The 13462-nt window shown below is 41.1% G+C and overlaps 1 protein-coding gene across 6 annotated transcripts in view; it reads right to left on the bottom strand.

Moving 5' to 3' along the window:
* The window catches only part of BLTP3B (bridge-like lipid transfer protein family member 3B), a 101486-nt gene extending 88326 nt beyond the window's left edge, over window positions 1–13160 (bottom strand). For 4 of the 6 annotated variants that reach the window (XM_060112213.1, XM_060112211.1, XM_060112210.1 and 1 more), the window contains exon 1: window positions 12877–13160. Coding sequence is in view for 3 of the 6 variants with exons in the window: in XM_060112211.1 (XP_059968194.1) it covers window positions 12877–12920 (44 nt within the window). In the remaining 3 variants the exon portion in view is untranslated. Of the gene's footprint in view, window positions 1–2881; window positions 3029–12876 lie in introns of all 6 variants that reach the window. The other 2 variants (XM_060112212.1, XM_060112214.1) reach the window with 1 other exon arrangement.
* Window positions 13161–13462: the final 302 nt, after the last annotated feature.

Here is a 13462-nt window from a genome sequence, read left to right as displayed (position 1 = left end):
GACTTCAGACTATACTACAAGCTACAGTAATCAAGACAGTATGGTACTGGCACAAAAACAGAAATATAGATCAATGGAACAGGATAGAAAGAGATAAACCCACATACCTATGGTCAACTAATCTATGACAAAGGAGGCAAGGGTATACAACGGAGAAAAGACAGTCTCTTCAATAAGTGGTGCTGGGAAAACTGGACAGCTACATGTAAAAGAATGAAATTAGAACACTCCCTAAGACAATACACAAAAATAAACTCAAAATGGATTAGAGACCTAAATGTAAGACCGGACACTATAAAACTCTTAGAGGAAAACATAGGAAGAACACTCTTTGACATAAAACACAGCAAGATCTTTTTTGATCCACCTCCTAGAGTAATGGAAATAAAAACAAAATAAACAAATGGGTTCTAATGAAACTTAAAAGCTTTTGCAAAGCAAAGGAAACTACAAACAAGACAAAAAGACAACCCTCAGAATGGGAGAAAATATTTGCAAAGAGATCAATGGACAAAGGATTAATCTCCAAAATACATAAACAGCTCATGCAGCTCAATATTTAAAAAACAAACAACCCAATCCAAAAATGGGCAGAAGACCTAAATAGACATTGCTCCAAAGAAGACATACAGATGGCCAACAAACAAATGAAAGGATGCTCAACATCACTAATCATTAGGGAAATGCAAATCAAACTGCAATGAGGTATCACCTCACACCAGTTAGAATGGGCATCATCAGAAAATCTAGAAACAATAAATGCTGGAGAGGGTGTGGAGAAAAGGGAACCCTTTTGCACTGTTGGTGGGAATGTAAATTGATACAACCACTATGGAGAACAATATGGAGGTTCCTTAGAAAACTAAAAATAGAACTACCATACCACCCAGCAATCCCACTACTGGCCATATACCCAGATAAAACCATAATTCAAAAAGACACATACACCCCAATGTTCACTGCAGCACTATTTACAATAGCCAGGTCATGGAAGCAACCTAAATGCCCACTGACAGGCAAATGGATAAAGAAGATGTGGTACATATATACAGTGGAATATTACTGAGTCATAAAAAGGAATGAAATTGGGTCATTTGTAGAGACGTGGATGGATTCAGAGACTGTCATACAAATTGAAGTACAGAGACTGTCATACAAATTGAAGTACGTCAGAAAGGGAAAAACAAATATCGTATATAATGCATATATGTGCAATCTAGAAAAATGGTACAGATGAACTGGTTTGCAGGGCAGAAATTGAGACACAGATGTAGAGAACAAACATATGGACACCAAGCAGGGAAAGTGGCTGGGGGTGGGGGAGATGAATTGGGAGGTTGGGATTGACATGTATACACTGATGCGTGTAAAATAGATAACTAATAAGAACCTGATGTACAAAAAATAAATAAAATAAAATTTAAAAATTAAAAATAGAATGTCTATATGTAAATGTAAAACTGAGTTATTCTGCTGTACAGCAGAGATTGGCACAACACTGTAAATCAACTACACTTCAATAAAAAAAGGTAATAATAAAATATGGAAAGAGAATGCAGTGCTAAAACTGGTCTGAACTCTTACAAAAAGTAATCAGACAGAAAGTCTGAGTGTGGGGCAGAGAATACTCCTCTATATTAAAAGAGACTAAAAAGACCTAACAACCAAACATGTGAACTTTGCCTCCTGAACTGAAATAAAAATGCTGTAAAGACATTCTTGAGACCAGTAGGGATGACACGACTGAATGGCTGTTTATTTCCTTGGATGTGATGTGTGGTGCTCTAATGGTGTAGAGTGGGGTCTCTCAGCCTCAACACTTTGGAGACAGAAAATTAATTCTCTCGTCTGGGACTTTAGCAGCATTTCTGGCCCCTGCCCACTAGGTGTCAGGAGCACCCCACCCGTTCAGGAGCAATAACCTGAAAAGTCAGTGCTGGTTTAGAATTAGGAATGAAGGTTGCATCACATCATGAATTTACTAAAGAAACACCTTAAAATGGTTAAATGGCGAAATTTATGTTACGTGAATTTTTCTCAATAAAAAATGTAATTAAAAAAAAAGAGAACACACAGGGCTTCCCCGGTGGCGCAGTGGTTAAGAATCTGTCTGCCAATGAAGGGGAAACGGGTTCGAGCCCTGGTCCAGGAAGATCCCACATGCCAGGGAGCAACTAAGCCCGTGCACCACAACTACTGAGCCTGCCCTCTAGAGCCCCCGAGCCACAACTACTGAGCCTGCGTGCCACAACTACTGAAGCCTGCGCGCCTAGAGCTGTGCTTGGCAACAAGAGAAGCCACCGCAAAGAGAAGCCAGAGCACCACAACGAAGAGTAGCCCCCACTCACCGCAACTAGAGAAAGCCCGTGTGCAGCAACGAAGACCCAACACAGCCAAAACTTAATTTATTAATTAATTTTAAAAATATTATACTTAACATTAAGTACACAAAATAAACTCTTTAAGTCCTTCAGTGAATTGATCAAAACATCCTCTTTATCAAAAGAGCCTTCATACCTCATTAATTAAATTAGACTATGATGCCTAACCCATTGAAGAGTAAATAATGCTAATTACTATATTTAAATAGCTGCCTGTAAGTAATAAAACTCACTCATGCAACATCAGAAAAAACTGGTTATAGTTTTAAGTGCATTGCCAAACCTTATATACTAGAAGACATTCTAAGAGAATTGCATGAGCCTGTAGCTACATGGTAAAAAAAATTAAAAAATTAAAAGAAATTAAAAAAAAAAACATGAAGTCGGTGCCTGACGGAAAGAAGAAGAATCAGAAAATATTCTCCAAGTATCTTTATGTGGGGCATAGTAAGTGCTTGCATCTACAGAAAGAAAAAAAAAATGGGGAATAGAAGAATTACCTGAGGGCAGGAAATTCAGACAAAAGGTCCCTACTCGTGGTGAAAGCAAGTAGTCAGTTGCCAGGGTTTCTTAGACTCCTCTGGTACTCATTTGGGTGATTATGAAATTCACAGCACACCAATCTCCACCACAGCCAGCAGGGATCGCTGCAGGGAATGGGTACACAGGGGACACAGAAGGGAGCAAGTTTAAGGGAAGGAAGATGAAAGGAATGATATGATAAAAATATTTAGCTCTGATGCACTTTAAAGAAAATACAATTGTATTTCACACTGGATTAACTAAAGGCAAATGCTGGTTAAATTCTAAGATAAATTATCATTTATGATTTTCTTCATTCTCTCTACCACTGGTAGCACTACTACTCTATTAAATCAGTATTTTAAAATTTTTATATTAAAAATGATATTTAACAAAAATGAGATAGCTATATTGTACAAAAGTTATAAAAAGACTGAACTGTACAATTCAACATTAAATGAAACCAATTAGCACAAGCACTCTAAAAGACAAGCAACCTATAAATACAAATTGTCAAAATTTTAACTGCCAAAAGGCCCAGTTAAAACTATAATCCTTTCATTTCACAGAGAATACTAAAGAGTAAAGTTACCTATGAAAAATAACCCACAAAACCAAGAGATCCAGCAATAAACTACATCTATATACTCAAAAGTAAATTGGAGAACTAAAGTATTAGAAAAAAGTTTTAATTTAAATTTTTTGGATATGAATCAACTTTTTAATCCTGCCAAAAATGTATTCAGTTTTATGAATACATGTATTTATACCCTATGTGTTCTATGAAGGCCTAAGTACTATAAATCTATTTCTCCAGTCAGCTAAAAATGTTTCTGAACAACTACTATGTACCACAGTACTGTGGCAGATGCTAAAGATACAATGGTGAATAACACAAGCATAGTTACTGCACTCAGAATTCAAAGCCTATCAGGGTTATTCTACCCTTAAAGAGATGACAGTCTATGGAACTAATAAACATGAAGCTTTTGTTTTAATAAATAGACAACAGTAGAGGAAAACAACACGATGCTATGATAGCAATGGCAAAAAGGAGCCAGAGATTCCTCTCTTAATGGTATTTTGGGGTAGAAAAAGAGTACATTATACATATAGCTAAAATGAAGTCTTAAAGGATAGACTAATATAGAGATTCAAAATTTATACACAACATTCTCTTTGGCTGGGAGAAGTCTCAAAATAAGTCAGTGAATTATGAGACAGATCAATAGTAAGCCTAATGCCTGAAAAAAAAACCCAAACAAACAATAAATTACCATATCCTGAGTCAAATTTGCTCAGCTCTTAATTTTGTTTTAATAACTTGGTATTGATATGATAACTGCTCATATTTTACTTGTGGAAATAGTCATAAAGCCTTTCACTTGTAACTTACGTTCAATGTGAGCTAATACCAACTTGTAAATACCAATATTTAATAAATATTAAATTATGTATCCTAAGTAACATAATATGCAGACTTTAAAGCATATAAACTGATAAGAGATCAACTTACTAAGGAAACGTTTAGACTGGAAACTGTATATTAAGGCAAAGTGCAATATTGCAAAAAAGTGATATTGCAAAAAATTATGCAAGTAAAAAGAAATAAATGGAGAAATTGTCCTTCCCCAACTTTAAAGAATTGCTGAGTCAAAAGACTATGTTGGGCCTCCCTGGTGGCGCGGTGGTTGGGAGTCCGCCTGCCGATGCAGGGGATACGGGTTCGTGCCCCGGTCTGGGAGGATCCCATATGCCGCGGAGCGACTGGGCCCGTGAGCCATGGCCGCTGAGCCTGCGCATCCGGAGCCTGTGCTCCGCAACGGGAGAGGCCACAACAGTGAGAGGCCCGCATACAGCAAAAAGAAAAAAAAAAAAAAAAAAAAAAAAGACTATGTTTCCCAAGCTTCAAAGGACTGCAAAGTCAAAGTATTCCCAAGTAATAAGAGAATCTCCTAAGGGATATTGCAGGAGGATGATAAAGTACCATAAAAGAGTAATAAGGGAAATGCCAAAAACTAAAAGAAAAGCAAACTGTTAGGTGGGAACAACAGCCTGAACAGGTAGTATAGAATAATCAAATTATAAGGGTGCTGGATCAGTGACTTAACCACTCAACACTATCTGTTAAACCTTGGGAAAGTCAAAAACCTCAATGTTTTAATAGCCTCCTTCTAGGAGACAGGAACAAATACCTTCTGATTCTAGGATTATAATACTACAACATCCAATGGACCAAGCATCCAATCTCCATTTCACCTGAAGTTTTCAAATCAATCTCCTAAAAGTAACTTTTCCAAGAATCAATATCTGGTTATAGTTGTAAATTAATGTGAAAGAAATGGGCACCTTGCTCAATTTCAGATGCTTCCACATAGTGTACATAATAGAAAAAAAGAAAAATCCACCCCCTAAAATTCAACTCACAATTCACTTTTCTGTAATTATCCATTGCATAAGCCAAAGGATAACCACACACAAAAAACACTGACATTGTTGTTGCCCGACTATAAGAGGTGCAGTCTAAATTAGCTTACAAATAAAAGGGACCTCCATTAAGATATTTAATAGGCATCCAAATTAATGTATCCAGAGCCAAACTCCCGATCTTCTTCCATAAGCCTGCTCCTCCTGCATATCTTCTCCAGCTTAATTAACAGCAACTCCATCTTGGCAGTTGCTTATGTCAAAGTCATCCATAACTGTTCTCTTTCTCAATGCACATCTTATCAGCAAATCCTGTGGCTCTGCCTTCAAAACACATCTAGAATCTATGTATCCCAACAACTCTACCGCATCCACCTAGCTCCAAGCCAATGTTTTTCTCATCTGGATAGTTATCACTTTTCATTGGGCTCCTTCTTCTGCCCTTGCCCTCCTATTATTTATTTCCCACTTGGCTGCAGTGATCAATGGCTCAAAGCCTTCCAGTGGCTTCCAATCTCACTCAGGGTAAAAGCCAAAGTCACTACAAGGTCCCACAAGATCTGGCCCTTGTTTTCTCTTTGATCTCGTCTTCCTCTACTCACCTCACTCCTTACCTCACTTCACCTATATTGGTGGCCTCGATATATTTGCCAAAAAATGACAGGTAAGCTTCCACTTCTGGATCTTTGCACTTGTTCCCACCCCCACTTTCAGGTCTCTTCTCAAGTAACATCTTCTCAATTAAGCCTTCTCCACCACTAGATTTAAAATCACAAACTCTGTCCCCGCGTCCTTGCACTTCCTATCCCCTTTCTGTGTTATTTTTTTCAACAGCACTTACCACAACTTGATATAATGTACTTCACTTATTCACTTAATTACTCTCAGTCTTCTCTGATTAAAATGTAAACTCCATTGAGGGCAGGGATTTTTGCCCAGCACTATGGACCAGTACCTGGTACAAAGTAGCACTCAGTAAATATTTGCTAAATAAACAACTAGTATATATAGCATTATTGGAGTAAATCAGCATTATTGGAGATTATTTTTAAAACAATACAATTTAAGTAACCAAACACTACTTCAAAAAATCCCCAAACTTATAAAAGTAAATTTATTTATAATCCTAAAAGGTAATATTTAACTCACTCTTCTCCCAGCTGCCTCATCCAAGTAAACCAAATCTCACAAATTTGATATGGCAGTACAGTTCTAGAAATAGGTTACATTTAGTGATCCTATTCATGCTTCTTACGCCAGAAGAGGAATCACTGAAATTTTCCAAGAGCTGAGACCATGTATCTCTAATGCCCAGTTCTCAATAACCTGGTACATATAAACTCTCAAAAATTATTTATTGAACTTTAAAAGTGAAAAATGTAAATAATTAGCCTGTCAATAATTATATGAAATTATAATTTGAGAAAATAATTTCTTTTTTTAAAGCTTTTTATTTTTAAAATATTTATTTATTTATTTATTTTATTTATTTTTGGCTGCAGTGGGTCTTTGTTGCTGCGCACGGGCTTTCTCTAGTTGTGGCGAGCAGGGGCTACTCTTCATTGCGGTGTGCAGGCTTCTCATTGGGGTAGCCTCTCTTGTTGAGGAGCACGGGCTCTAGGTGCGTGGGCTTCAGTACTTGCAGCACGTGGGCTCAGTAGCTGTGGCTCACTGGCTCTAGGGCACCGTCTCAGTAGTTGTGGCGCACCCGCTTAGTTGCTCCGCGGCATGTGGCATCTCCCCGGACCGGGATCGGACCCGTGTCCCCTGCATTGGCAAGCGGATTCTTAACCACTGCGCCACCAGGGAAGTCCTGAGAAAGTAATTTCCAACAGTCTAAATAATCTATGTTGTATTCCTTTTTAAGAATGTCCGATACCAGAACAATTATAGACACAGTAGTATTCATCTCCAATTGCATGCACCTTAACTTCTCTTCAGTGATGCACTTCCATGGCCTTTTCTGATACCTTGCCCTAAACTAGGCTTACTCTAAAATCTTAAGCTTTAACATATATGACACTTTCAGACAAAACATCTAATCCTTCCAGTTTTCTCATTTGTTCTTCTCAACTGCTCTTCTAGTAGATAAAATTTCCAATCTTTTGAGGGTTTTTTTCCTTTTCTCCCCAGGCTATCATCGGCTGCCCCACCCCGCTTCTATCCTTATACAGCCTAAGCCATCCCATCAATACACTGTGAGGCACTCGAACCTTGCTTCACTTTGCCATTCAGTCACAAGATCATGCAAGCCCTCAACCCTTCCTAATCTCCTTAACAAATATTCCAAATATTTAACAATCTTCTCAGGCCACCCTCCCTTTCTACTTGTTCCTTCCCCTTTGTTTAGGGAGCAAGTCTTGTTGAGACTGTCAAGTAGTTTCTCTTACCTAGATCCTTGGAGCTGACCTGTATCCAAGCCCTTCGCAAGTCTGTTTCTCTAACCTTCCCATAACCTCTGTGGTATACTGATATCCTTCTACATTACTTTTCAACTTAAGTTAATCAGAGCCCCTCTAGAGACTCTATGTTTCCACCCCAGACAACTGCTCCTGAACCCTGGACTCCAAACCAAACTGATAACCATGCACCTTTAGTGATCATGTCCCTCTTTTGTCAGGAACTCTTTATTAGCAGTCACCTCCTGGGATGAAGTTCAATTTCAATTTCCTTAACATAGCAAATGAGGCCCTCTGAAATCTAATTAAGTTCAGTGCCTATTAAAGACACCAAATGGAGCAGCAAAGCCTGACTCAAAATAGTTCTCCCCATGACCATATTTTTGCTCTATAACCCTTTGCCATTGCTAATTGATCCATGGATAAACAGAACTGGGCCAAACAGATTCTCTCTCCCAGGAATCTGAAACTTGACAGGAGATCAGATTGGGAGTTATGAGAGATGGGACAGCACCCTAAAGCAGTGGTTCTCAATCAGGAGCAATTTTGCCTTCCAGGGGCACATCTGGCAACGTCTGGAGACATTTTTTCATTGTCAAGACTGTGGGAGTGCTATTGGCATCTAGTGGGTAGAGACCAGAGATGCTGCTAAACATCCTACAATGCACAGAGCAGCCCTTTACAACAAAAAATTGTCTTGTCCAAATGTCAATAGTGCTGAGGTTCAAGAACGCTTCCAATTAGGCCCTAGGAGTTGTCTAGTTCCAGATTCTGTGACCCACCCGAAGAGCTTTCTGTTACATTTCCTTTTTCAGCCTAAGTTAAACAGAACAGGTTTTTGTTGTCTGCAGACAATATAATCTTAACTGGCATGGTACCCTAGTTTAATAATCTGACATACATGTGTATACTTTAAACCAGTTTCTCAACCTCAAAACTATTGACACATAGGCCAAATAATTCTTTCTGTGGGGGACTGGGCTGTGTACTGTAGGATGTTTAGCAGTGTCCCTGGCCTCTACCCACTAGTCACCGCCCCACCCCCACCCCTGCCAAGTTGTGAGAATCAGAAATGTCTCCAGACATTGCCAAATGTCCCCTGAGGGGTAAAAACACCCATATTTGATAACTACTACTTAAAACTATACAAAGACTGTACCCAGGTGTGGTGTATGTCTGTCCTGCCAACCCCCCAGTAAACCTTGTGCCCAGCATAATATGCCTTGAGCCAAAGGAGTAGTGGGGAGCATTTGTATCTAAATCTTCCCCACCCCTTTTCAGGTCCTGGCTTAAATATACCCCATCTTCGAGCTTCTAATCCCCCCCGCTGCCTTTGCTGGAGCACGCATGTACACATACCACAGTAACAGGTAATGAGGCCTTGAGCTGAAAGGTAGCTCCTGCTCTTACTTCTTTTCTTACACTTGTTCTAACTTTTCTTTAGAAGTTTCCATTTCCTTCTGAAAAAAATACTCTCCTAGAGAAGCCTCCAAAACATATTTTATGCTGGTGATAGTATGAAAGATCAGGGTAAATTCTCCTTCAAAGGCTTTTCCTGTTTCACTTCTCTTAAAATGCAGCTACTCCAACCCCCACATCCAACACACACACACACTAACTCTCCCTCTTCAGTACTGTTTTCATTAACAATGAAGGAGATGTTTGGAATTCAAACTAAACAATTAGGCAGGGAACAAGTATATAGATTTACACTTCTCAAATAGTTCAGCATTTGCTTAAAGCATTTGTTAATCTCTTAAGAATAATTCCCCTTTCATACTTTTCCAATACACCAGTTTCTTAAGCCCCTATATCTAAGTAAACCTGGTTTTAACCTTACAATTTCACCATACTTCAATCTCAAGGCTCACAGTAAGCACTCTCTTTCTCCCGTTGCTTCCTAGATAGTCTTCCTTACTGGAAGACCCCTTATATAAAGGGTCATTTTCCTAGTCCTTCCTTTCCAGGACACCGGCACCACATTTATTCAATGATTCAATTGCCCATTATTCCCTAAAACCACAGGAAAATAGGTCATGCCAAATATCTGCAATAATATTGGTGGCTTATAGTCTTGCCTTAGTTAAAAAAAAACAGCAATGTGAGGGAGAGGCAGTTCATTGTTGTCATTCATGCATTCATTCAAAAAATAGTCGTTGAGTGCCTACATTATTCTAGACTCCAAAAAACAACAGGGCTTCCCTGGTGGCGCAGTGGTTGAGAGTCCGCCTGCCGATGCAGGGGACACAGGTTCGTGCCCCGGTTCGGGAAGATCCCACATGCCGCGGAGCGGCTGGGCCCGTGAACCATGGCCGCTGAGCCTGCGCGTCTGGAGCCTGTGCTCCGCAACCGGAGAGGCCACATGAGAGGCCCACGTACTGGTAAAACAACAACAACAACAACAACAAAAATCCCTGTCCTCATGGAATTTACATACAGTGGAGAAGACAAACGAACTGCAAATAAATAAGCATATATCATGACAGATGAGAATGAGCGCTACAGAGAAGAGTATGGTCAGGGAAGTCCTCCGTTAAGAAGGTGCCGTGGGGCTTCCCTCGTGGCGCAGTGGTTGGGAGTCCGCCTGCCGATGCAGGGGACACGGGTTCGTGCCCCGGTCTGGGAGGATCCCACATGCCGCGGAGCGGCTGGGCCCGTGAGCCATGGCCGCTGGGACTGCGCGTCCGGCGCCTGTGCTCCGCAACGGGAGAGGCCACAACAGTGAGAGGCCCGCATACCGCAAAAAAAAAAAAAAAAAGAAGGTGCCATGAGTTCCATTCACTAGCCATAAGAAAGGTATTGGAAGGTAATATGTTCTAAGTATTTCCTATCAAACTGTGTTCCAGATGATTAGATCAGTATAGTGACATCTTCATTACTGAATAACCTGTAAAATTAAGCTTGACCCAGGTAATTTCAAAAGTTCATTCCTGTTTGAGTAACTATAATTTATCACAACATCCACCTCGTTTCTTCTACTGTCATCCTTTATGTTTATAAATAACTGTATTTTTCTTAGGAGATGACAAATGACAGCAACAGCAGTAAGATTAATATTTTAACCAAGAATATGAATTTGATGCTCTTCAGTTCATCTGACTTAAATGTGAAATAACTGAAAACTCAAGTGCTTCAAAAACTCATCTCAAAAAAATCATTGTTATTTACAACACAGCTATTGAAAATCATACAGATTAAAAAGTAATCCTCGAGAGTAGCACTGACATATATACACTACCAAATGTAAAACAGATAGCTAGTGGGAAGCAGCCGCATAGCACAGGGAGACCAGCTGGGTGCTTTGTGACCACCTAGAGGGGTGGGATAGGGAGGGTGGGAGGGAGATGCAAGAGGGAGGGGATATGGGGATATAGGTATACGTATAGCTGATTCACTTTGTTATACAGCAGAAACCAACACACCATTGTAAAGCAATTATATTCCAATAAAGATTTTAAAAAAATAAAACAAACAAACAAAAAAGTAATCCTCAAGGCTCAATTCTGAATGTGTCTGTTTTGTGAAGTTAACCATTACCTTTACAACTAATTTTTAAGAGTCCTTCCAAACTGGAGTTCTACAAGAGAATTAAACTCTAATGCCCTAAGGCACTCAATGACTGAACAAACTTTTCTCCTATGCATCTAGGATGGAACTAGCTAAGTACTATCATCCTAGGGAGAGTGAGAAAATAGAAATTCAAATCATTTTCTATAGGTCTGAATTTTCTTGTGGGAACTGTGTATGAGAAAGGCTGGAGGACATCTGATAAGTCAGATCTTATTTAAATCATAAAAAATAATAATAAAGATAAAATCTTCCAAAGTGAGATAATTCATTATTGTACTATACGGACAATTTTAAAAGAAACTTTCCAATTAGTGATAATGTTAAGAAATGTAGATTCATAAATGCTGCTATAATTTGTTACTTTAAAAAAATATATCTTATTCAATGTTATAAGTGAGAAAAATATTTGCTGAATCACAGAAATAATGATTTTGTTCCCTAATATATATAACCTATGTATAGGTTCCCTATATAACCTGTGGTATACAACGATTTGGAAAATCAAGAATTGTCTGTACTACGAAAGTATATCATCACACCCAAGTGTTTTCCTAAAATCAGTTAAAATTAATCATTAACTTACAGACAAACAACAGAGAAAAGGGCCATAACTAAGCACTTTGAATTCGCTGTTAACAACTTGCAAAGAAGATCCTACATTTAGCCTGTGTCTTGAGACAAATATGGAGAAGTCAGGGGCAGTAACAAACTGCCAGCCTTACTGAGTCATGATTCTGACTAAAACCGCGTTACGAAATGGAAAGAATGACAAGTCTTGGGTTTATTACCACAGATGTTGACTCCCTGAATTTATGGGTCTTAAATTAAAATAAAGCAAAAAACAAACAAAAAACAGAACAAAACCAAAAAAAACTGCTTTGTACGAATGATGTGGGGCTAAAACGACTCCAGAAAGAACTCGCCAAAGCTGGTAACTCTGATTATTTACCTAAAACAAATCCTAACTGTGCAAACAGGCACACCCTCTAATGCATCAGACTGGGAACAGCGAGGTAAGGTGAATTCAGAACAATAACAAGGTTAACATTTCAGTGAGAAAACAATTCTCAGTCCTAACAGTCCACACTGCGCCAGACGCCCTCGGTTAACGGAACCACTCAGCTCCGAATGGAGGGGAGCAGACACCGGGCACCTAGGTGACAGACCATCTGCAGCCTCCGAACAGGACCGCCCGAGAGGGGTCCTCCAAACGCCCCCAGACGCCGTGTCGGCAACGATCCCAGTCCGCAGCCTCCCCCGGCAGCCCAACACGCTCCTCCGCGAGCCAGCCGGGAGAGAGAACCCGTCTAGGGGCGAACCCATCCAGAGGCGAACCCATCCAGGGACGAACCCGTCCGGGGGCGAACACGTCAGGGGACTGACTCGTGAGGCCAGTCTTGGACGCCACAGGCGACGGGAGGTCCGGGGCAGCGACCTCTGCCCGGACTGGAGCGGGGAGCCCGAGGGTCGCCTCCCGCTCGGCTGCCAGTCCCCGCCGCCCCCGAAGCCGCAGGTTGCCTCTGATAACCGACTAGGGCGGAAGCGGACTGGCGCCCACGCCCGAGGCTCTGACTGACCTGGAGAGATGCTTCAAGATCTGTTTCTTGATGAGCCCAGCCATGGTGCCGAAGCGGGGGGCGCCGCGCTCTCTCCCCGTTCCTCACTGCCTCCTCTCTTCGTGGCCGTCTCCTCTTTGTCTGGGTTAACCCGGCCGGAGGAGAGGCGCGTGAGCACTCACGCCCGGGACAGACCTGAGGCCCCGGCCGAGGCCACAGCTGCCACCGCTGCCGCCAGGGACCGGGAGCATTCCGCTCAGGCAGCCGCGGCCGCCGCCGGCGCCATCTTGGCTGCAGCATCACCTAAGAGATCTGGGGGAGGGCCGGAGCGGGGCGGGCTCGGGGCGGGGCGGGGCAACGCAGGCTCCTGACAGGCTCTTGCTGCCCCGCCTCCCTCGCTGGGACTAGTGCGCTGGTCGTCTGCTACCCTGACGCTGTTGGGTGATTTGACTCCCAACCCCAGAAGCTTCTTGGGTTTTAGACCTCTGTCCCCACGCTCTAGTCATGTTCCCGTCTCCATCACTGAGTTCTTCATACACATCTTCTCTTTTTCATTTCCGTGTCAGAATTTGCTCCACAAACGGCTCTAATTGCTTTGCTTTCTTTA

The sequence above is a fragment of the Mesoplodon densirostris genome, chromosome 11 (assembly GCF_025265405.1).
Source record: "Mesoplodon densirostris isolate mMesDen1 chromosome 11, mMesDen1 primary haplotype, whole genome shotgun sequence".
NCBI classification, from domain to species: domain Eukaryota; kingdom Metazoa; phylum Chordata; class Mammalia; order Artiodactyla; family Ziphiidae; genus Mesoplodon; species Mesoplodon densirostris.
Note: the sequence above shows the minus strand (reverse complement) of the source record. Positions and strands in the feature narration are given on the sequence as shown.